Source organism: Strix aluco, chromosome 2, assembly GCF_031877795.1.
Source record: "Strix aluco isolate bStrAlu1 chromosome 2, bStrAlu1.hap1, whole genome shotgun sequence".
Taxonomy (NCBI): Eukaryota; Metazoa; Chordata; class Aves; order Strigiformes; family Strigidae; genus Strix; species Strix aluco.
The window spans coordinates 136947727-136970532 of record NC_133932.1 but is presented as its reverse complement, the minus strand read 5'-3'; the positions used below and the strand labels follow the sequence as shown (position 1 = coordinate 136970532).

The window sequence follows — 22806 nt, the reverse complement described above, 5'->3', positions numbered from 1 at the left end:
CCCGTCTTACTTTGCCTTGGTGGTGGGTCCTGGTGACTCCTGAGTTGCACAACCTCCGCACTCCTTGTCACAGAAAAGGGACAATCGAGTTTTTCTTTGCTGATGCATTTCCAGAAGTTCTGTGGGCACACATGGGGCACTGTCCCCAGCCGAGCCGGCAGCAGATGGAACAAACCCAACAACCAGGGGCGAGGAGGAGGAGGCACACGCAGCGAAGGCTGGTGGGGCTGAGACAGAGCTGTGCCAGCAGCCAGGCAGAGCATCCACCCAGGTCCAAGCAAGGAGAGGAGATCCTCCATGCCCACCCCCCGAACACAGCCCAAACACACAAAGGCACCAGAGGAACCCCAAAGGGACAAATCCCAGTTTCCCTTTGACAGCTTTAACTGGGGCTGCCTGTTCATTAACTCTTCTGTTTTTTATCTGGAAATGTCTTAGTGATTAATGCAAAAAAAAGCAATGGGGAGAGTTATTGAAAAATAAATAATCTGGAGTTATATAAACAAACACTCCTGGTCACAAATCCCAGGCTAATACCACAGCTTTGAAAGTTAAGGAAATAAATGCAGATAAAGCAAACGGAGTAAGAAAATGAATGTAAGGGAAAAACCCCGGAGGGATGGGACCCTTGCACCGAGCAGAGAGGGGACAGAAGCCGGGAGACAGTGAAAGCCAAGACCGGGACTGGGACTGCGAAAGCAGTTTGCAAAGCCCTGTATCAACAAACCGCATGGACAGCTCTGTCATTTTTGGATTGCAATTTCAGGAGAAGGAAATTAAAAAAAAAAAAAAAATCAAAAATCCTATTGAAAGAGATTGCAAAAGTTTTGGTTAAAATGTACTCCGGCTTTTGAAATTGCAGCCTAAGCCCCACCTCCACACACCCATCCCCACCTCCAGGCTGGGAAGTAAAAGTAGTGAATGGCCCAGCAGCGGCTGCCAGAGGAAAACTTTTGCTCCCAGTGCAGTGGGATTGGGATCGGGAGAGTCCTGAAATTGTGAGTATGGCAGCACCTGCCGCTGCGAGGAGATGCTGAGGCTGATGTTGGTACCGAGCTGGCGCGGGGTCTGCCTCTGAGCTGCAGGACGGGTTTAGGGTTTGGTAGATGTGAAGTTGCTCACACTCTTTTTTTTTTTTTTTTTTTTTTTTTCCCCCGTGTTGTTTTGCAAGGCTCCGTGAACTCATTTGGCTCAGGAGCTGGATTTTTCCAGCAGCTTAAAACCTAAAGGGGGGGGGGGGGGGGGGGAAAGGAGCGATTACAAATGTTCTGCATGCCTGTTCCATGCCGGCTTTCTGCACATGTATTTTGTTGCTTTCTCTCTGCTTATGCTTATTTATTTGTGTCTTTTTTATCAATAAGGCAGCTCTGCTTATGTTCCCAACCCCTGAGGCTGCCACAGTTGGTCTCTCTTACAGTTTTGCTTCTTTTTTTATGGCAACACCTCTTCTGAGCCCAGGTCTTGGTGGGCTCTTGGGGAGGATGCCAGGCAGGTGTGGACCTGACCTGGCCCTGGACTGGCCCAGTGTTGGTGCCACCCAGGGACCCTGACCAAACCCAAACTTCTCCAGCAGCACATTGCTTGGCAGAGGAACCGATTCACCCCGAGCCAAAGCAGGATCACAGGGTCGGTTACAAAAAGCTGATGTGACCTTCCTGGCTTTGAAAAAAATTCGTGGCAGGGAGCAGGAAAGGGTTAATGCAGGGGGAAAGCCTTTGTGCAGCTCTGCAGGCTGTGGGTGAAGATGCAAAGAGCCCAGTGACCCAGGGGTTACATCCCTCTTGATTGTTATGTGCATTTGCTGCTCGGGAGAGGTGTGGGCTCAGCCTGGGGACAAGCCCTGGGTTCAGGGCTGAGCTGCTGCCTCTGCCCCCTCCTGCCAGCATCCTGCTGAGTTTTTCTCATCTCGGGGGAAGCAGCCGTCTTGGCTTCTCCTGCCTCTTGCAAATGGTGGAGCTGGTGTGTCCCTTAAAGCCTTGGAGGTGAGAATAGCCTGCTGCTGACCAGCCTGCCCTCCCTGAAAACCCTGATTTTTAACAGTGGGAGGTGAGATTAGATGCTGGAAGAAGGCTCTGTGCTTCTCACAGCCCAGCGTTGGTCACGCTCGCCGCTTCTCACAGGTTTCAGCTGTATTGTCTCCACTGGGCATGGGGACCAGGGGGCTGGCTGTGCTGGGACGGGGTGGGCAGATGTCCCACCCTGGGAGGGGGCCGCTGCACCCCTCGGCTTCCAGCCCCTGCAGATCTGGGTAGCCAGGGGCAAGGCTGCCCCTTCCTCAGCAGCAGATCCGGACTGTAGGGAGAGGGAGCGGAGATTTATTTGGGGAGACCTCAGGGTGCAGACTTGGGGTCACTCAAGGATGCTTTAGGTCCATCTACAGAGGCTGTAAAACCTGTCACTGGTCCAGTTATTGAGCTGGTTTCTCTCCCTGTGTACAGCTGCACCCTGGATCTCTTATATTTCTGGTGTTTTGGGCAATTACTGTGTCAGAAAAGCACATCCCTCCCTCCCTCCTGTCTCACTCCTGTCTGAGGCGCCTTCTCCCTGTGTGTTTGGGTTTGCAGCTGTGCCACGGGCTTTCTCCAGCTGGAACCCCCAACAGTGCACTGGGAAACGGGTGGGATCTCTGGACCATGGTGCTATCAGGTCCTGCTGCTTCGTGTCCAACTCAAGCAAGCTCTGAGCTCTTCACTCCCGTGCTTAGTGCTCCAGGGCCACAGCAAAAAGGAAAATGCTAGTCAAGGATGTTGGAGTGAGTCAAAGAACAAGGGCAAATGAGGCAAAAAAGAGACAGAGGGCTGGTTATGAGCAGCACCGAGGATACCCAGCCATACAAACAGGTCAGAGCTGAGCTCCTTCAGGAGCTTATCAAAATTCACAGCTATATTTCATCCCTTGTATAACATTTGTCTGAGGCAGTACAGCCCACGGTTGCTGGTACAGCTCCAGTGGGCAATGGAGCATCCTTTATCCAAGCTCCCATCAGGATCTGATTTCTCACCAGTGGTCCAAGCTGTATCGATCTGCTCCAAAGGACCTTTAATCAGTAACTTGCAGAAATTCATGGCTGCATTTCTTTTTCATACCCTGCCCTGGTCTACGGTGTCTTGTGCTCAGGCAGAAGATGCCAGAAAAGTGAAAAAGCATTAGAAAAGAGCATCGCCTCCCCGGCTGAGCTGTTGAAAAGCCGTGCAGCCTGAGCGAGGGTTTGCCCCCCACCTTGTTTGCACAGACATGTACAAACCTGGGCTCTGCTTTGGCCAACTCCCTCATCAGGTTTCTGAAGGGCTGTTGGGGCAATCACTGGCTGTGGTTAGCTGGACTTGAGAGCTGGCTTAAAAGCCCTCCTGACTCCCAACGCTCCTGGTTGTTATTTAGTATTTGGTTATTTTGCAACATACTCTTAATTTCTCTTCATTTTCCCTCCTTCCAGTTTTCTTGCTTTTGCCAACCATGCTGCTGGGCATGGGTGACATTTCCAGGCTCTGAAATGCTTCGTCCTGGCTCACCCGAGCAATCCCAACGCAGCCGTTGAGCCTTGCTGGGCTGCTTGGTTTGCTGCCTCCCCTGCAGAAACCCAGGAGTCTCTGGGGACCTCGGTCTGTTCAAAAATAGATCCCAACCCCCCTTTCTCTGTGGTTACTGGCTCCCAGTTTGGTCCCAGTGCCTCCCTCAGGGTGCTGGTCTGCACTGTGCTGCTGTTGCTGTAGCTCAGCAGCACATCCCAACTTTATCCTGACCCTGCTGTACTTGCCTTAGTTTGAGCCATCCTGTGGATTAAAAACTTGGTGTCTCTAGCCATTACCTTGCTAAGTGTGGACTTGAGGGATGGCTTGGGAGCCTCATTGCCCATCCCAGGACCTGACATTAGCTCCCAGGCTTTGAAAAAGTTAATTATCAAAAGAAATAGAGACAGTGGTGTAAGGCGCTGCAGAGCAGTGAGTGACGCAGGGAAATTCTGTCTTGAAACATGATTCAAACACTGCAAGGCTCTGAAATATCCTCTGGGAGAAACTGATAGCAGGTGGATGGTTGGAAAAACCCTGGGACGAGATCTGGCCTAGGGGTGCAGGCGAGGGCTTGCCACCCTGCAGACAGACAACTCACTGGGACAAGATGTGGCTCCAGCTGCCAGTCTGGGGACTTCCAGAAAATAGTCTCCTTTTTCCCTGGGCTTCCTTGATCTGTCTGAGTCTGCCAGCCTGCACCTCCTGTCGGGGTGAGCTGGAGATGCTTCCTCCAAAGGGTGTAAAAAAACCTGGCAGCAGGGAGACAAGAAGCAACATCCCTCCATAATAAAGATGACTTTCTGCAGTCCATTAATATTAAATAATGGAAGAAGGATAGTTAGTTGTGACATGAATTAATTCCCCCTGCTACTCAAAATATCAACGTTTCTTCCCTTTCCCATGCCAGCCCTGGACGGCTGCACTGGGTTGGGGTTTGCTCCTTGTTCCAACATTGCCCCATAATGTCACCAACAATCTTCTGGCCACAGCGTTTCCTCATGGTTGTTTATAACCAGCTGTTCTCTGCCTCGCTTTTGCTGGCTAAGGAAGTTTTTCACTTCTCCTAAGCTCTACTCTCAGTTCCCCATTCATCGTAGCAGCATTTCTCTGCACCTACCCTTGGATCAATCCCTCTTGCGTGCGGGTGGCCGACATCGTTCCTAGCTCCTGGTGAAGTAAATCTTACTGGTCTCACCCCAAAATTTGGGGATGCTTTGATTGCTAATCTATGGATTAGTCTGGAGGGAGAAGAGTTGCCCTTCAATGTCCTGTGGAAATAAATGGGTAGGAAGAAAGCAGATGGGTGCGGAGGTGCTCCTCATGCAATACTCAGCATCAGGGTGGGGGATCAGGCCCGTGGTCCTGGGCAGACTGTGTGTGCAGATGGAAAATCCTCTTTCTGTTTCATTTTTTGGAAGTTATAGACAATATATAGTGAACAGCATGTGGATTGCTCCAGGAAGAAATGCTCCAGGGAGCTACTGGGGCTTCCATTCCGGCTGCATGTACCAGGGACGGGGGTTTTGCAGCGTCTCCTGCTTTTCATTTTGCATAGCTTCCCCTTCGAAAAGTTAGTTTTTCTCATCGGAGCGTGTCTGCATCCTCTGGCTGCAGGAGCCCCTCTGGCTGCTGCCTTTTTCTCACTTTCATACATTTCCTCCAGCTGCTCCTTGCAAACGGCGCTGCAAAGTCTTACAGCACTTCAGAAATACTCAGCAAAAAGCCCGTCTTTTTCTCAGTCTTCCCTCCTGTCCAAGCATCAGTAAAGTATGGAGAAAAAAAAAAAAATTAACAGAAGGTATTTACAGTGTATAAACCCCCAAATTAGAAAAACTCTGGTTTGGGATCACTTTCCTTCAGACTTCTCTTGGCAAATGTTTCTCCACAGATCGAGCACTGTGTCTGCAGCCTACAGAAAGGCAGGTCCCCGCTGGGGAAAGGGCTTTTTATACTTCATTCATCATTTTAACTCCTATCCTGAGGTTTTGAGCTGCTTGGAGCGGGGAATATTTCCCTGCCAAACACACAGGAGGTGGTGCTAAAATAGAAAATCCCCACCGAGGACACATCGCTTTTTTGTGGTACACACCTCATCTGTTCGCCCCCCATACAAGAGTATGCTCAGCATCTGGCACGGTCCAGAGCAGAGGGCTTTTTATTCAATATAGTACATAAAATGTTACAAAGAAGGAGTAAAACTTGCAGAGCCCTGAGATCCCTGTCTGGCAAATGTCCTTGAGCTGAACTGCATTCACCCACAGCACAACTGCCAGCACAAACACACCCATAGTTCACGGGGAGAAGCAAGGGCAGCATCCTGCGAGAGCTTGGGATGCAGCAGGAGCAAGTGGGTGCGGGAGGGGGGTTCCTGGGCTTTCCAGCTCCCTGACAACTGTAGCCCTGGGCAACCTTTGAAAACAAAACCGTGGGAATGATTCATGGCATTATGCAATTCCCAACCTTGGTGTTTATGTAACCAGCTGAGATTGGGAATCACAACCACACCACCTCCCTCGCCCATAAGTTCAGCGATTCCTTCCCTCTGTGCTGCTTTTGCTCTCGGGTGCTTCACTCTCTTGCAGGCAAGGCCACCCCAGCCCATGAAATGGGTTCTGTCTTCTTCCCAAGGATGCATGACGGTGGCAACTTCCACCACGCAGGTCACCCAGCACACGGGACAGCCCCACGCTGTGCTTACAGCATTGCTGGCCTTGATCTGCAGGAAAGCTGCATGCTCCTTCTGAAATTACCACCCAAAACCATTTTTTTGCAGTGGGGAGATCCTCTCCTTATATCCTGCCAGGGGATGAGTGCAGCTGACCTCACATCAGACCCCTGGACTTTGCGCAGTGTCCCCAGGCTGAGTATGTTGTTGCCTTTGCCGTTAGCAAATACACCGTGAGGACGTGACTGGCTGTCGTGCTTCTTTTGATGGCCACGTTGGGTTGGGGTGGGCCATGGAAGCAATGGTTGACCACAAGTGTAGTGCAGGAGGTGCTTCAGGGGCAGATGTCCCCAGTGCAGATGTAGGGTCAGGCGAACTCCACAGCTGCATGACGGCATCCGCAGCTCCAGCTCCTCCACGTCACCCTTTTGCAGTGCCTCATCTCCACGGGGGATGGTGTGAGAGTTTCCATCTCTGTTTCGTACTGCCAGGTGAGCTCCAACCCCTTCACCGCATCTTGCAGTGCTGGAGCAGGTGAGGGCCCCTCCAAGAAGGGCTCCAGCATCTGGCAGGATGTGCCGAGGAGGGCGGGGAGCTCTGTGAGACCTCATCACAAAGATGGGGAGGAAGGCTTCATCCTTCCCAAGTCAGAGGGGGTCAGGGCTGGCAGGGACCTCCAGAGAGCAGCCGGTTCTGTCCCACGCTGGGGCAGGGCTGGTACCTCTCCTTCATCACCCGTGGTGGTGGTTCATGGGTTTCAACATCAGTTTTTCTCTTTCTTCTAATCTTTTAAAATCTCAGTAACAGATTTCCTTTTGTTTAGCTTCTTATGAGGTTTCTGGGATGTGTCATCCCTGGCACTTTTCTCATTACAAAGAGTCACCGAGCTGAGCTGATCTCATTTTCACTTTCTTTTTGCCAGTTGGTGCTAGATGGAACCAGCTTTTGGGCACATCTACACATCCCTTTTATTTCTCAGTCTTTTTCCAGGGAGGGAATGATCTGTATACACTGTCTTTTCCTTCTGTTGGATTATAAATCATCTTTGCACCCACATTTTCCAAACCAGCTTCCCATTTCACACAGGCATGCTCATAAATACACATACACTGTTCCAGTTTTACCGCTGGTGAATGTGAATTATCTAGAAATTCAGCAGGAGGAAGACAGATTACGGGATATTTGCTGGCATTTTGTCTCCCCTGCTGGGATTTAATTTGCTGTGTTACATTTGCCGTTATTTACTCAAGCTCTGCTGAGCCCAGCGCGTGATTTTCCTTGTTCAGCTAACAGGAGCTGCACTGCTATTAATAAAGGCGTTGCGATAGATTTATGTCCTCGGGAATGGGACAAGACTCTGGTGTCACCAAGCCCGGTCCCCTGCTATCGCAGCCAGGACCATTGCGCAAGTTCCAGAGAAACTGGGAGGTTTTGGGGTACTTCCGCTGCCCTGGTGTCAAAGGAAGGACAGTTTGGGGACAAGTGGAGCATCTTAATCTGTGCTGCAAAGGTTCAGGAGATTATTTGGCCAAGCTCTGTACGTATGGGGGTTATTCCCCAAATTGTAGCCCCCCTGCTTTGCCACTTTGCAGGTCGGTGTCTCCTGGGAGCATGATGAGATGTCAGGCAAGCAAGGCTGTAATTAATGACAATATTTTATTGTAGCCTGGTGGCATCGGTTGGTGTGGGACTGACCTGCTGGCACATCCCAGCTCAGCTCCCTGTACCCACAACACCCGGGGCTTGTTGTGCGAGGCTCTGCCTTCCCGAGGGATGCTGTGACCCAGGACAGGAATGTGGAAAAAGCAGGGCTCTGAGGACAAATCCTTCATCCGTAGTTGAAGGAATGATACTAGCTGGTGGATCTGCAGCATCAGGCTCCTTTGCTCTCTGAATGAGCATCCATCCATCATCTTCCCTGAAGTGTGTGAGTAAATCCCACGGGTGCTTGGTAGCTGCAGGCTGGGGTCCTGCTGCAGGAGCCACTCCACCGAGGCCCTGCACTGAAAACATCGGTCACCCTCGGTGAAACCTGGCTGCCCGCACGCCTCGCTAAGACTCTTAAGCACCGCTGTTGAGCACAGAAAGTCCCTCTGAGTTTTATGGGAGAAGCAATTTTGCTTGAGAGTTTACTTGCAGGCATAGAAGGAAGCAATTTTCTGCTTCATCAGGGTGCAGCGCTGGCGTTAAAGGGCTTTGTGCCAGGGTCAGTGACACCGCTTGCGGTCACGGATCCTGCCACCTCTGCCTGTCACCCCGCATCTCACTCGACACCAGTCTCTCGGTGGCTGTGTCTCCCTAGCAAATGAATGTCATGCTCCTGTGATTTGGGGGAGAAAAGGTGAAACACAGTGTTGAGAGCTCCAGCAGAGCAGCGTTTGGCGTCAGGAATACCTCGCTGGGCTGAGATAACACCTCTCCCCTCTGATGATGTGTGTAAATGAATATAGCTGTGTCGGCGCTGATGGATATAGCTGCACACGAGTGCTGAAATGCCAGGGCTGGCTGCAGCAGCTGCTTTGCCGTGGGGCTTCACTCCTCGTGGTCGAGGAGGGGAAGGGAGGATGAATAGTGAAGTGTTTGGATGCAGGTGTTCAGAGGGGTTTCTCAGAGCAGAACTGCAGCACCAGGCTAGCGAGAGGGGAAGGTGTGACGGGGAGCAGCTGCTGGCTGCCTTGTCTCTGCTTGCTATCCATGGTGAAGACCACCCCAGGAGGAGGAGACCCCCACTGGGAGGGGTTCAAGGAGAAACATGTCTTTGCCATCACTCCTTGCCTCACCACTGTGTTTCTCAGAGGTCCCTTCCCATCCATGTACGGGGTAAACTCATCCCTTCAGTGACCAGGAGGCCATCAGCTCGCCAAGCAGGCTTCCAGGAGCTGCCATGTCCTGATTAACAACTTGCTGGGAGCTGAGGGCTGAAGTCAAGACGTGGCATCTCCTCCAGCTTTGCAGAAAGGGCCCATCAGCAGTGCCAATAGACCAACGTGCAGAAACCGTGTCTCTGGGGTTGGCTGGAGGGGGCTCGGGAAGGAGGGGGGATGAAGGCAGCTCTGCCCTCACTCCTGCAGGCAGGGATTTGCCCGTGGCCGTTGGCCACAGCCTGGTTCTTCAACCACCCCAACCCTCTAGACAGAGTTCCCCAGCTCACAAAGAGCAGACTCATTAAGCACAATGTATAATCATGGTATGTTGTGCAAATACAGCCTAATTGCTCTCGGGTAGCTAATTAAAACAAGTGGGATGGCCACTTTGGGCTTGCCTTTGTAAAGGGTGCTGGCCTCCTGCATTCACGAGGTCTGCAAGAGCCTGGCCTTGCAGACCCAGGGTTAGTTCCTTCCTTGCGATGCTGCAGATGCGGTATCATTGCTTGCAAAAATAAAAAGCCCTTGCAAAATGCTTTTCTGGGAAGGAGCTTACTCACCTCCTGCAGCTGTAAGAGGCACCGAAGCTGCCCCCGTCACAGCTCCCTGAAAACCAAAGGCAACGTTTTGTTGCTTGGCTTAAAACTCCCACTGCGTGTGGGGTAACCTTGGCCCGACACCCTCCTGGTGGTTTTGAGCTGGATGAGGTGGTTTGGCACGGAGCAGATGCTCGGCTGGAGGGATGCTGTGGAAGCTGTTAGAAAGTCCAAGCTCTTGTAGCAGCATCTCAGCTCGTGCTTTGTTGTTGAGGACAAAGTTCCTTCGTGGGCACAGCTGGGTGCAGGGTGCAGAAGTTGCAGGGAGGAGTAAACAAGGCTCTTTGCAGCACCCCTTCCTCCCCGGCACGACCAGGGAACAGCACCCGCTGTGCTGTCAGCCCCCACTATTGCAACCCACAGCCTTTGCCTGTCCCAGTTTATCCACTGCTCCCCAAACACTTCATAGAGGCAGGCGGTATCTATTCCCTGGCTTGTTCTTGGGGAAACTGAGGCACAAAGAGGGGAAACAACTTGCTCTGGACTCGAGGTTGGGAGCAGGTGCTGTTGGGCCTGACCCTGCAAGGCTGGTCTAGGAGCAGGTTTGGGTCAGGCTTTCTGAAATCAAGGGGTGGTGTCATGACCCAGACTGGGAGCCCAGAGAGTCACAACTGTTCTGTGATCCCCTCAGGTTAAATTAAGGTGAAATGACACCAAACAACCAGTTTAAATGTTTTACTTGCAGTAGAAAACAACTAAAACTTGGAAAAGGATAGTAAGCAATGTGGTTTTTTATAAATCTATAAGAAAGAAAATAAAGGAAAGGAAAGAAAAAGAAAGGAGAGAAAGAGAGTCAAAGAAATACAGATCACTGCCCCTGGATCCAGGGTTGTCTCAGGTCTGGTAATCTTGGGTGGTGGGTGCACACCCAGCTGTTTCTGTCGCCTTTTAAACTCATCAGCTGATTAGCATACTAGATGAGGAGGGACAGGTATTCCACAAACTCATTTCCATGAGAGACAAGGAAAAAGGTGGAGCAGGGGTTCTGCACATGCATTGAGGGGAAAATGGGATGCACCACCCCTTGTCCAATTGTGGTCGTACTCACACTGCCCACCTTTGGCTTTTCCTCTGTTCCCACAGATTTTTGCTGCCCTCATGCTGCTTGAGCAGTCATCCTGCTCTTGGAGCAGAAATGCTCACCTCTTATCAGTTCTTGTCACCTCTTCAATGGCGAAGGTGCGAAGTCATCAGCAAGGCAGGCATGGGGTCTGGCTTGCACAATAGAGCCAGTGATTAGCGGTACCCTGGTCCAGTTTCCCCCCTTTGAGGCTTATCTAAGGACTTTGTTAATGCCACAGCAAGGGAGGGGGGTGCATCCTTCCATACACTCAGCGCTTCCTTGGGTGACCTTCCTTAGACTAATCACAAAGGCCACAGCTTGTCCCTGAGGTTTTCTGTATCGATGAATGCTTGAGGCATTAATTCCTTCAGTTCCTTACAGGTGGCACTCCGGGATTGCCTATTTCTCCCCTTTTCCCATTGTGCTGGCGTGGCCCCTGCATGCTCCACGGGTACCACAGCGAACGTGCTGGGATGCCTGGAGCAAGGCAGGAATAGCAATTCCCGCTCTGCATCCTCTTCCTGGGGAGCTGGAGGGGGCTTGGGCCATCAGGGAGCTGCAGACCTGAGACAGGAAAATCCCCACACCAGTCCCATTTTGCTTGCCTCTCCCCTTACTCTGATGCAGGTAAATCTTCTGGTATTTGCTGCCTCATCCCTCCTTTCTGCCTCCTTCCCATGCCGTACCCAGCCTGCAGCACTAATCCTGCAGCACCCGCTCTGCTTCCTTCCTGCAGAGAAGTGGATTCAGTGAGACCTCTTGACCTTACTTAGGAGAAATTGCATTAATCAAAAATAATCTTTCTTTGCATCTGGAGATGTCCATCCACTAGGAGAAAAACATGGCTCTCACCAAGCAAGTGCCATCCCCAGAGGGTGCTGGCATGGCTGGGCTCGATCCAGTCAAAGGAAACAAGAATTAGACTGGCCTTAGCACGCTGCTGTCTTCATGCATTTCATTTTTTTTTTTTTATATCAGTTAAGCCTTACCTGCCTTTTAATTTGGTCTGCTCATTGTCCTTTGTGCTGCATCAAAGTACTTCTCTGCTTCATTTTATTCCTAAAGAAGCGTTGTGGATGAACGGTATCTCAGGTTATTCTCATTTTTAACTGCTGGCACCCTCTGCAGCATTTCAGATCTCTGCCGAGTGTTTCCCCTCAGGTCTCTTGGACTCGCACCAACCCTCCCTCTTTCACAGGCAATGCACACTCCCAGGAAATACTGCAACGGACGTAGGAAACCTCGCCGAAGGCGAGATGAAGGTGTGCGGGGTGGGCTGGAGTCGGATGGGGCTGTGCATCCTTGGCCACCGGCTGCTGACAGATGATGCAGGTTGTCCTTAAGGACACCCCTGGAGAAAGAAGAATCGAGTTCTTCCATAGTGATGTGGGAAATTTGGGGTGATTATGGTGCATGGCAAAGGGTGAGGGGCTTTTACACCCTGCTGGGGCAGGGATTAGTGGAAACATTTCTACCAGTGCTTCCTACCATTTCCTACTAACAAGAAGACTACGAAAGCTGGTTAGGGAAGAGGTTGGACTGATTCTGGGTGTAGCAGCTTCCTGGACACCCTGAAGGGTTAAAGGCTGCACACAATTAATGGAGGGCCTGGAAAGGGTGAGCAGGGTGACCAAAATACTCCTACAAACCACAGCATTTGTTGTTTGCAGGTCTAATTAAGTACATTTTTTGTGAGTAGGGCTAGCAAGGACGTTAATAGAGATAACCAGGGAAAGAAGGTCATTAAGCCTACAGTGGTTACCAGCTCCATGAACATGCCCATGCTCAGAAAACCAGGCTCAGACTCCTTTTAGTTTCCTCTCTCGCTACCCTGGCACCCTTTTTCTTTCCTCTGTGTCACTCCTGGACTTTCAAGAGGCTCCAGCAGCAAACTCAGTAGCTGTAAATAATTCATCACAGTGCTGCTCCCAGAGACAGACAATATTGGATGCCATGGTCCGGAGACAGGCAGGTGCTTTTGTTCCTGCACTGCTTAACCCTCCAGGGGTTAAGGGGAGCTTTTCATGGATGCTTTAATTTACGATCGAATTTACTTTATTGATCCCGTCCTGTATTTTGTTGTAGCAATATCTCGTCTCTTGAAATGGGGCTGAGGGCAGCAATTGCTTTTTGCAGAGGATGCCGTGGAGCTTGTAACTCAGCGGTGTGCAGGTCCCCCTCTTGAATTTATTTCTCCTGTGCACTGCACTTAAGGGTTGTATAAACACCACAGTTAAGACAGGCTCCTCTTTCTAGAATTTACATCAACCCGTACATTTGTTAATTTGTTTGAGGCTACGGTACTTGCTCCTTTGCCTCTCATCATGGGGGAAATAGAATTACGCAAAATAATAATGTAAAGCCTTTCACCCCATTTGCTGTAGAGCTTGCAGATGCCGCTGAGATGGAAACATCTATTAGAGTGTATGAACAACAAGCTAAAGCCTAATGGGTTTAACATGCCTCCAAACAATACAGCTTCCTGAGCAGGAAGTCTGCGTACTAAAAACCCAACAAAGACATCATCCTCCTGCACATCATTCACTCCACAGATGTAGCCGGTGAGAGGAGAGGAGGGAGCGCAGGTCTGAAGGGAAAGCGGTGAGCGGTGCAAGGAGGGGGATGGTGGCTTCCCATGGATTTACATTTCTTTGTGTGGTTAAATTTAGGTGGTGGTTGGGAGCCAGGAAGCAAGCGTGGAAGGATTCTTCCAGGGGAGATGCAGGTGAAAAAGAGAGGCAGGGAAGAAGGGCATTAATCCCTTGGAGACCCAGTGTATGGAGGGATGGAGAAGGACTTGCTGAGCCCACCTCCTGCAGGCAGGAGCTCCAAAACCCACCCTTATTTAGGCAGAGCAATGGTTGTCTGTAGCCTGCTCTCGGGAAGGTGATTTGGCCAGCCAGCATCTCCAAAGGTGCTTGATCTCATATGCGCAGTTCTGCATGTCACGCCCCAGTGCGACCAGTACAACCCAGCTGAAACCGGTTACATTCTATGATGACGTATAGCAGCAAGTGTGACCTCAGCCACAGCTGGTGAGCTTGGCCTTGCCTTGGGGGGACCTTCATGTCTGAGCAGATCCCTCACACTTGGCCCAAGACTGCTCCAGCACAGTTCAAGGGCTGGGCTAATGCTCGGCTGGGTTTTACCTCTCACCCCTTTTCCCATCTCTTCAGTACTGCAGGTATTTTTCTCACTCCATAGCATTGACCTTCAACTACAATGTCCCTGTGTAATGGATATTGCAGACATACCTAGAAAGTTAAGGCAGCTTAATATAGTGCAATAGATAATGCAGAAGCTGGATCCTGGTCTAACCAAGGTTAGACTAACAAGGTTCTGTCTAACCAAGTCAGAGGAGCTGCTCTGGGGCTTGTGGAGCTGTACTACCATGAGAAGGAGAACAAGGCTCAATGAGATTTGCACCAGCACAGTGGAGACTAGAGCCTGCCCCAGGCACTGTATGAAGGAGACCCTGGGATGCACGTTGTGGCTGGGGTTCAGGGTGGAATTAGGGGAGGTCTGGAGATTAATTGCTTGTTAATATGTTTATTAATTGACACGGTTGATCTAGGCATGTGGTTGATACCAGACAAAAAGAAGCCGAGATGTCTTGTGTGATTCAAAGGTCTGAAGGGGTTGATGAGAGCAATTAGAGTCCCATACCTTGAGACAGTAAAAATTGCCCACCTTCCTCCTATGGGTATTGAAATTCTGTGATTCTGTGATTCTGTGAAATGATTTTTACAGGATCACAGAATGGCTGAGGTTGGAAGTGACCTCTGGAGATGGTGGCAACACTCCTAATGCAGCCCAGCTGGCTTTCCTTGCTGTGAGGGAGTGTTGCTGGCTCATGTTCAACCCCAGGTCCTTCTCTGCAGAGCCAGAATGTGCTGGTGCTTGGGGTTGGTCCTCCCCAGGGGCAGGACTTTGCACTTCTCCTGGCTGAAGTTCATGAGGTTCTCCAGCCCGTTGAGGTCCCTCAGGATGCCCCTTTCTCCAGCCTGTTGAGGTCCTTTGGGATGCTCATTTCTCCAGCCCGTTGAGGTCCCCCTGGATGCTCATTTCTCCAGCCTGTTGAGGTCCCCCTGGATGCTCATTTCTCCAGCCCGTTGAGGTCCCCCTGGATGCTCATTTCTCCAGCCCATTGAGGTCCCTCAGGATGCTCATTTCTCAAGCCTGTTGAGGTCCCTCTGGATGGAAGCACAACCATCACTGTGTCAGTTGGTCCTCCCAGTCTTGTATCTCCTGCCAACTGACTGGGGGTGCACTTTGCCCCATTGCCCAGGTCACTGATAAGGATGTTAAACATCAATCACCCAGATAATGTTTAAATGATATTGTCCTTGATTACGTTGAACAGCCTTAGCCCCAGTTATGCTCTGGTATGGCTGGAATTTGGAAATACTGGGATCCCTGCCCAGCAGTACTTTGTTGTTTTGAAATGAAATAGTTGATAATTTTTAACCTCTCAGGTGCTCTGGTGATTAGCATGCTAGTGTTTTGCATGCTGCTTTGCTGCTTTGCAGAAGCAAAGTGCTAAAGAGCAAGTGAAAAACACAAATAATAATTGCTTACAACGACGCGTGGGTGTTTGCAAAGCATGACAGGATTTTGCTGCGCTAGGCAAGGCGAATTCAGGCAGAGCAACTTAGCATTGTGCTGAATGATTTATTTTGGCAGGTGGATAAAGCAGACCTGACAGAATGACAAGTACCGCTACGAAGAGCAGCTACCCGGATCGGTCCCAGAAAACACTCTGCAGGAACCCATTTCTCAGTATCAAGGTAAATGCCTCCTGCTTTCTCTAATCCCCCCTTAGATTACTGGCCTGGTAAAGAGGAGTTTAGCTTTCTGCAGAAGGCACTGATAGGATTTCTGTTTGCCAAACGTGTTCGGAAAATGGCAGAAATGCCACCGGATGTGCAGCCGCCTCCGTCCAAAGGCAAGCAGCGGGACAGCGATGTTGCAATGCAGGTTTAACTTTCAGCTTCTGGTGTATTTAACTTCTGTCAGTGAAACTCCCAGACCACAAAGCAAACACTTAGAAGAAACAAATCCCAGATCTCAAAGCAGCCATGAGCCTTGGTCTTCATGGAAATAATTTTTCTATGATATCCATGATAAATGCATGTATGTAACGGGGGCAGCAACAGTGGAGGAAAGGGGGAATCGATGCTCGCTCTTGGGGCTTAGCACAGAGCAGCCTGCAAAGCTTTGGGTATTAGTCCTCATCTAGGCAAGGAATAGTTGACTTAAACCCTGCCTTTGCTTGAATTTATTCACTGAAAACATATGTCCTAAGCGATGATTCAGGTCCGCTGCCCTGCGGTGCTGCCTGACCCCAATGGAAGTTCACCCGGCTCTTCCTTGTTTTGCTGTTGCGTGTCTGGGGCCGGGCAGGGAGGTGGTTCCTCCACACCTCCACCCCAGAGCTCTGCCAGGTCCGGTGCAGGCAGCCAGACGGGTGGACTTCATGAAGCCCTTTGGAGAAGCCCCAGAAGTTGGTTGTGGTGGGAATGGCAGGGGGTGGTGGTCACTTCTGCACGGCGGTCTGATGGCTGCCCAGGGAAGGCAGAGGACCAGCTCGACTTGCTAACATAGGCATGAAGCCATGTTCCCTCTGTCCTGGGGCACCCAAACCACTGAGCCATGGGAAACACTGGGCGAAGGTCCTTTTTTCTCCCCTTATCAAAGCTAGGAAGAAGCGTGAGACTGGATGCAGTAGAAGCTGAGATCTTCTGGTGGTGGGGCCAGTGCTGCCTGTTTGGGATTAGCACATTGGTCTTGAGCTTGCCTGCAGACACGCATGGCCTCTTGCTTCCTACCTGCGTCTCTGTCGGTGCCAGGGGGGCTCCTCAGCTCCTTATTTGCATTCTCAGTTGTTTGCAGAGGATCCTGGGTTACAGAGGTGGTGGGGAATCCCTTTCTCTTCGTATAGTGCTAATGGCTTTTTTAAAAAAACCCATGTAATGATGATGATCACACCACTCGTGCAACTGGTGGTCTGCTGCAAGGTACTTTTGGAGAAGTGTAGCACCACTCAAATGAAGACAAGGTGCAAACATTTAGATAAGACAAGCATTTGCAAAGTGGAAATAATAATCAGCGTTGACCACAGTGATGTCGGGAAGAGCGAGTGCTCAGCTTGCATCAGAATCATGTTCATATTTCCATCTTCTTTTCTACAAAAAGGACATTTCGGGAGGTTTGTGCTCTGTTCTCACACATCAGAAGGAAGCAGGAAACTAAAACTAAGCCAGCTGTTGGTCTAGCTGGATGACAATTGTTCAACGGAGCGTATCGTTTGGCTTGTGAACATCAACTTTCAAGATGCTCTTGTTTAAACAGAGATGACAGGTACAGAGTGTTTTGCTGTGGGAATAGACTGCTGTGAGGTGGGAGCTGGAGACAGACGTCTCGGGGAGCCAAAGGTGGTCCGATGTGGGAGAAATCAAAAACTGCTGGGTGAATAAACGGAGAACAAGATGGAAAATGCTTTTTTCTGTTATTATGCAGCCACAGGTTTGGGGATTTTCTCCGTACACATGCAGTATGCACATACGTGATTTAACACGAGCTTCTCTTAGCATGTCACTGCAAGCGTGTGCGGGAAATGGTGGTTTCATTTCCTCAGGAGAGTTGGTAGTGGCTTGGTAAGATGGGAGGTCAGATTCCTCATTCTTTCTGTTGTCTTTTCATTTAATTTTAACATAAGCCAGAGCCAGTCATATAAACCTCGCTTCGGCTGAATGTTTGAGAAGCTCTTTGCAGAACCATGGGCTGCACCTGGGGTGGCTCCCTCTGTCCTGCACCATCAGATTTGTTCTTTTTTGGCTGAACAGTTGCAATTTATCAGTAACCATAGCATTATCATCAATTTATTGCTACATTCAGTGTAGCTGGAAGCGAATTACCTGTCTCGTTAGAGAGTCTCACCAGGCTGTGGAAAAAAAGGTGACAGCCAGTGTTAAGGTCTTAAGATTTCTCTGTCACTTTTGTGGGGAAGATTTTGAGTTTTGGTTTTTTTTTTTTTTTTTACAAATGCTGGTGAATTTAATCACCCTCATCCTTTGTGACAGAGGGCAAATGAACTCAGAAGTCACTGAGGCAGAGGGTTACCAGAGCTGCAGAGGCTGGAGGCACAGGAGAGGGGAGAGCTCGGTGCCATACAGTCCTGAGGTTTCTCCCTCAATCCTCTTTTCAGTCCATTCAGCTGGGGTTTTTTGTTGGTTTTTTTTAGTTTGGGTTTTTTTTTTTTTTATTTACCAACAAGATTATCTTTAAAAGTAAAGTCCCACTGATTTTTCCTTGTGGAGATATTTGAAAGGGGTTTGAAACTTCAAAGATTAAAGCTGCTGAGGTGCAATGTCAGCTCAGGTCTGGGAGCAGAATCAATATTTATTTCGCTGAGCCAAGGTATCTGTGAAGGTAGAGGTAGAGGAAACGCTTGGCGGGGAGTGTTGCAGGCCAGACCTGGGTCGGGCAATGGGCAGCTCTGAACTGCCCATGTCTGCTGGAGCTTATGGCTTTCTGAAGGGTCCCTGTGTTATAAATGCAGAGGCAGAACCAGAAAATAGTTTTATAAATTTATTGCAATAAGAACAAGCTCGGTACGCCGGGGAGCAGGGGGCTTTCTGCTCCGCACCCACGCACACCAGGTGCAGCTGTGCCACCCTCTTCATAGTCTACCCTCATGCATATTCACAAAATGGGCATCATTCTCCCCAAAAAGTTTTCACCTCCAGGCTGTTCAAGCGCAATAGTGTTTCTCGAACCTTCCTCAGTCCACACATGCGTGGTAGAGTCGAACTTTCCCGGGTCTTTCTGGTGTTGCTGGGGGCTTCTGACAGGGTCCCTCCGGTACTTTTCCATTGCGCAATAACAGTCCATAGGAGTCTGTGTTTACAGAAGAACTCTGAACCATTTTAACAACAAAACCACGGTAAATCTCCTTTAACTTATGTACATGGTAAAACACCAGCAGCACACCTGCTCCTCCTATTAAAGTCACTATATATATATTTTTTTTTAACACAAATCACCACCATATTCTTCACAGCTGGAACCCACCCGGAGAAGGACAGACAGTGAGGGATTTTGGTGGAGACCAGTTCTGTCCTGATGGACACCCTACTGTTGGGTTTCTGCTTGGAAAGCTCAGCAGGGAAACCTGATGAATCCATCCAGGTCAGAGCAGCCTTGCAGGAGGCTGCAGGGATGATTGCAATCCCAGCAGGCTGGCATCAACCTCGTTGAAGCCATTGCCAGGCGTTATCCTGGCTGCAGCCCGTGGCCAAGAGAGCAAATCCTCTCTTCCAATTGTATGATTCTCATTAAACTGCTGAAGGACTTGTTTTTACCCCTAAGCCAGAGGTGGCGTGACCATGCATGTCACCAAAAGACACAGTTATACTCAGCACAGGATGTTTTCCCAAGATCTGGGGTTTTTTTTTGTTGTTTTGTTGGTTTTTTTTTCTTTCAAGAAGTTAGGTCACCCTGTCCGGTTTCTAAATGACTTCCCTCCGAAAACATAACTTCAAGACTAGGGTTTGAGTGATTCTTGCAGAAACACAAAGCTATTGCACAATGTGGTTTATGTGTTTGAAGTGGCTGAAGGACCAAAAATCACAGCGCTGCAATTTTTATATATATATCCAGAGAGAGTGCATCATGAAAACTAATTGCCACGTGTCAAAATGCAACTGAGAGGCATAACTCAAAGTCGTCCTTCTGGGGAACGCTCCTGGGACTGATGGTCCCTGAGCCTTTAGAGATACCTGGCATGAATTCCTACAGTCCCTCAGAGCAGATTAAATCATCTTTGCTGCTGCATCCCTTAAAGTCCAACATCTTGTCTTGGTTTCAAGGAGCATTAAGCATCCCATGCTGGACACACAAGTGCAGTCTTGCCAAAGAGACTGCACCGGGAAGTGCAGTCTTGCCAAAGAGCCGCCTCCCTGCAGGGCTTTGCAAAGATGTGGAGGAGAAGTTTGGGATCCTGTGATGGAGACTGCTATAGAAGGAGACATTTTTTCTGAAAGATTACGTGTGTTATGGCAACAGTTCACCTGCAGATGAAGAGGAATCAGACTGAGAGTGATGACTCACTGGGCAGTAAAGCATAATCCGTTGTAGTCAATATAAAGAGATTTTGTCCAATAAAACTGGGATATCTCGAAGACCTGAAAGGCCAGTTGGACATCTGAAGACTGTGGTTGCTCATGGGGTCCCTGCTGGGTTGTTTGAGGTGCACATGTTTTCAGGCATCGTGCCGTTGACGAGATGGGTGAAACCCCTCCTGGTAGGGACACGCGTGGGAAGGTGAACGGCCCCAGGGGGATGCCATGGTCTCAAAGACATGTGTTTCCCATCCCTGCTAGACCTTGCTTGTTGCCATCCTGCACCTCGAGGATGTGCCTGAAGACCTTCATGCCCCAGAGGTGGCTTCCAGGTTCATTTGCAGACACAGATGTGGCTCCAACACCCCTCCTCAAGGGATGGTGTGCATGTTCCCACTTCCTAAAGCTATCGAGGAGCTGGCTGAGGGCATTCACCCTCTGTGGGAGCTCCAGCCCTTGATACTTTCTGCTCTGTGCTGTAGTTCAAGAACAAACTAGAGCTGTTCCTACCCCATGCCTTTATTACAATAGGATCTGTGCAGTGGCAGGGACTTGTACCCACTTACATGCAACTGGTTTCAATTAAACTAGAACAAGCTGATTCCTCCCAGACTTATTTTCTCCTCTCTGTAAGCACAGCCCAGCGCACGGGATTTTATCACATGCCAAGGCACAAAACCTTTTCTTAAAATAGCAACAAAAGTCTCCCAAACCCATGGAAACAGCGTGATAGGGACTTCCCTGTGACAACTGGGGCAAGACTGTGTGTGCGGCTTTCAGTGCCCTTACATGGAGGATTTGTTGCCAAACTGCATGATCAACACTAGAAATACAATGGAAGCTTTGTAAGAAGTTTTTTCCAGACCACCGAGGGAGGAGATGTTGGTGTTTAATCCCCAGTTCTGCAATTTATTGGCTGCTTAGAACTGAGCCCGTTTCTCTGTTCTCTCACATGTGTGGAGTGGGAGCAGCAATACCTCCCTGACACAATGTAAGGCTTAGGAGAGCAAAGCCTGCAAAAATATATTCAAAAATACAGATAAAAGCAGAAAATCCATGACCTCCTCTGAGAGTGTGCGATTGCAGAGAAACTCCTCGTTCAGCGTGTCACAGAGTGGAGACGCTCTCATCCCACTGCTGGTTTGTGGAGGGTGTAGACATTGAGTTGGGATGTCGCTGCCTGTGGGTGAGGGCATCTCACCAACGACCTGGTGAGGATGCTGCTCTTCCCTCTGGGGCACTGGGAAATGTCTTGGGCACTCTCCATGCCTCACTGGTGGTGGAAAGCAGCAGTGGCACATCTCTGAAGGAGTAAGGTTGCTCTGCACCCTGGCACTGCAAGGGGGTTGTTTTTGGCAGGGGTACATCAGTACCAAGGACCCTCTGCCCCTGGTCTAGTGCGATGTTTGGTGTTATCCCAACATAGAGCCTGAGCAGGCTCTTCTGATAATGCTTCACGGATGTTTATTAAAAAAAAAATCCATTAGAAAACCTCTCCCTTCCTTCCTCCTCAGCCTACGCAAGTGCTCGTTTGGATTCTCCAAGTTGTTTTAATTCTACTGATGTAGAGGGGAAAGGATGTGAGCGTGGCTTGGCCCATAATGGAAAAGAGGTGCCAGACAGCTGGGCTTCCTTCTGGGACCACCCAGCTCCGGGGCTGCTCCTGTCTTTCTGTGGGTATGTCCTGCTGTCAGGGCCCAGATCTTGGGAAAAGGGTGGTGTCTGCAGGCCCAGGTCATCTTCTGATCTTCTCCTGCTGCTGGGGTAGCCCATCAGACCCAGGCTGGCTGATCCCACCAGTCCCAAGTCCAGGCGTGGAGGGACTCCAGCCTCAAGTCCTTGGGAAAAGAAACTAGACGGCACAGAAAGAGGATGCAGAGGGTCTGCCGTGCCCTGTGGCATGGGCTGTCTCCCAGGTCTAGCTGAGAAAGGTGAAGAGTGGCTTCTGAGTCTGCATGGAGTCAAGCCCTGCACCAAATATCACGGGAGGTCCCAGAGGAGCCCCATGATAGACACACTGCTGGGGCTTGACCACCCGCCACCATCATCACAGCTACAATGGGGCAAACTGGAAATCACACACTAGGAATTACCAGCTCTCTACTTCTCACTCATTAAAATATTCCCCAGCCTAAGAATGCCCCGTGGTTAGGGTGGTTGCCCACAATGTCCCCCTGAGGAGCAAGAAGTAGACTTGGCCTTGCAGAGCTTTAATTGCGAGACCTCCTACTTTGCTACCTTAGGAAAATAAATCACCATCATGGAGAAAAGGGAAGCATAGAAAGTCTGGCAGATCCTGCAAAAAGCCGAGTTTTTCTGTGACATTTTCCCAGAACCAATTGACTTAGAATCACTGCAGAAGCTGGAGAAAATGCAGGCGATGGTCTTCACATTCCTGTTTTTTCCTTCCTTCTCAACCATTTGCATCTTGATTTTTGACTTTCTAAATGTTCCCCTGCTTGCTCTGGGGTCCTGACTTGTGTCTAAAAACTTTTGTGCAGCAACTGGTGCAGTTACCATCTGGGTATCCAGGTTTTTTTTGAAAGAGCAAAGACCGAGGCTCTTTCAACACACAAAGTGCAGAAGTGTTAGATGTTGGCTGCTCTAATGTATTTGGTTGTTAGAACTAGTTTTTAAAAAAGGCATGCATTGAAGAAAAGAGATTGAAATGTTTAATTAAAAACTGTTATCGACAGCTTGATCTTAGGAAGCTCTGCTGGGCAGCCTGTGGGGATTTCCTTCCCTTGGTTTCATCCTGTTGTTTGCTGTGGCCAGATGCCTTTGCAGCTCTTTCACCGCCCCCACTCCCTCAGTGGGACACGGTGCCTACCTGAGGGTTCTTCTGGGCTGTCTCTAACCCCACCAGCACCCGGTTTTACCCAGGCTCCCGTCCTCCGCCTCCAGTTTCCTTAATCCCCTCAGGATGTCCTGCCTCCAACGAGCTCCTCAGAGCCTTGCACTGACCCAGGTTTGGCTCTTCTCTGTGT

At 49.9% G+C, this 22806-nt stretch overlaps 1 protein-coding gene across 1 annotated transcript in view; it reads left to right on the top strand.

The window, feature by feature from the left end:
* Nucleotides 1-945: 945 nt before the first annotated feature.
* SLCO2B1 (solute carrier organic anion transporter family member 2B1) overlaps nt 946-22806 on the top strand; it is a 63574-nt gene continuing 41713 nt past the window's right edge. Inside the window, exons 1-2 of the mRNA XM_074816582.1 lie at nt 946-998; nt 15381-15484. Of these exons, the coding sequence (XP_074672683.1) occupies nt 15404-15484 (81 nt within the window). The 5' untranslated portion in view covers nt 946-998; nt 15381-15403. The remainder of the gene's footprint in view (nt 999-15380; nt 15485-22806) is intronic.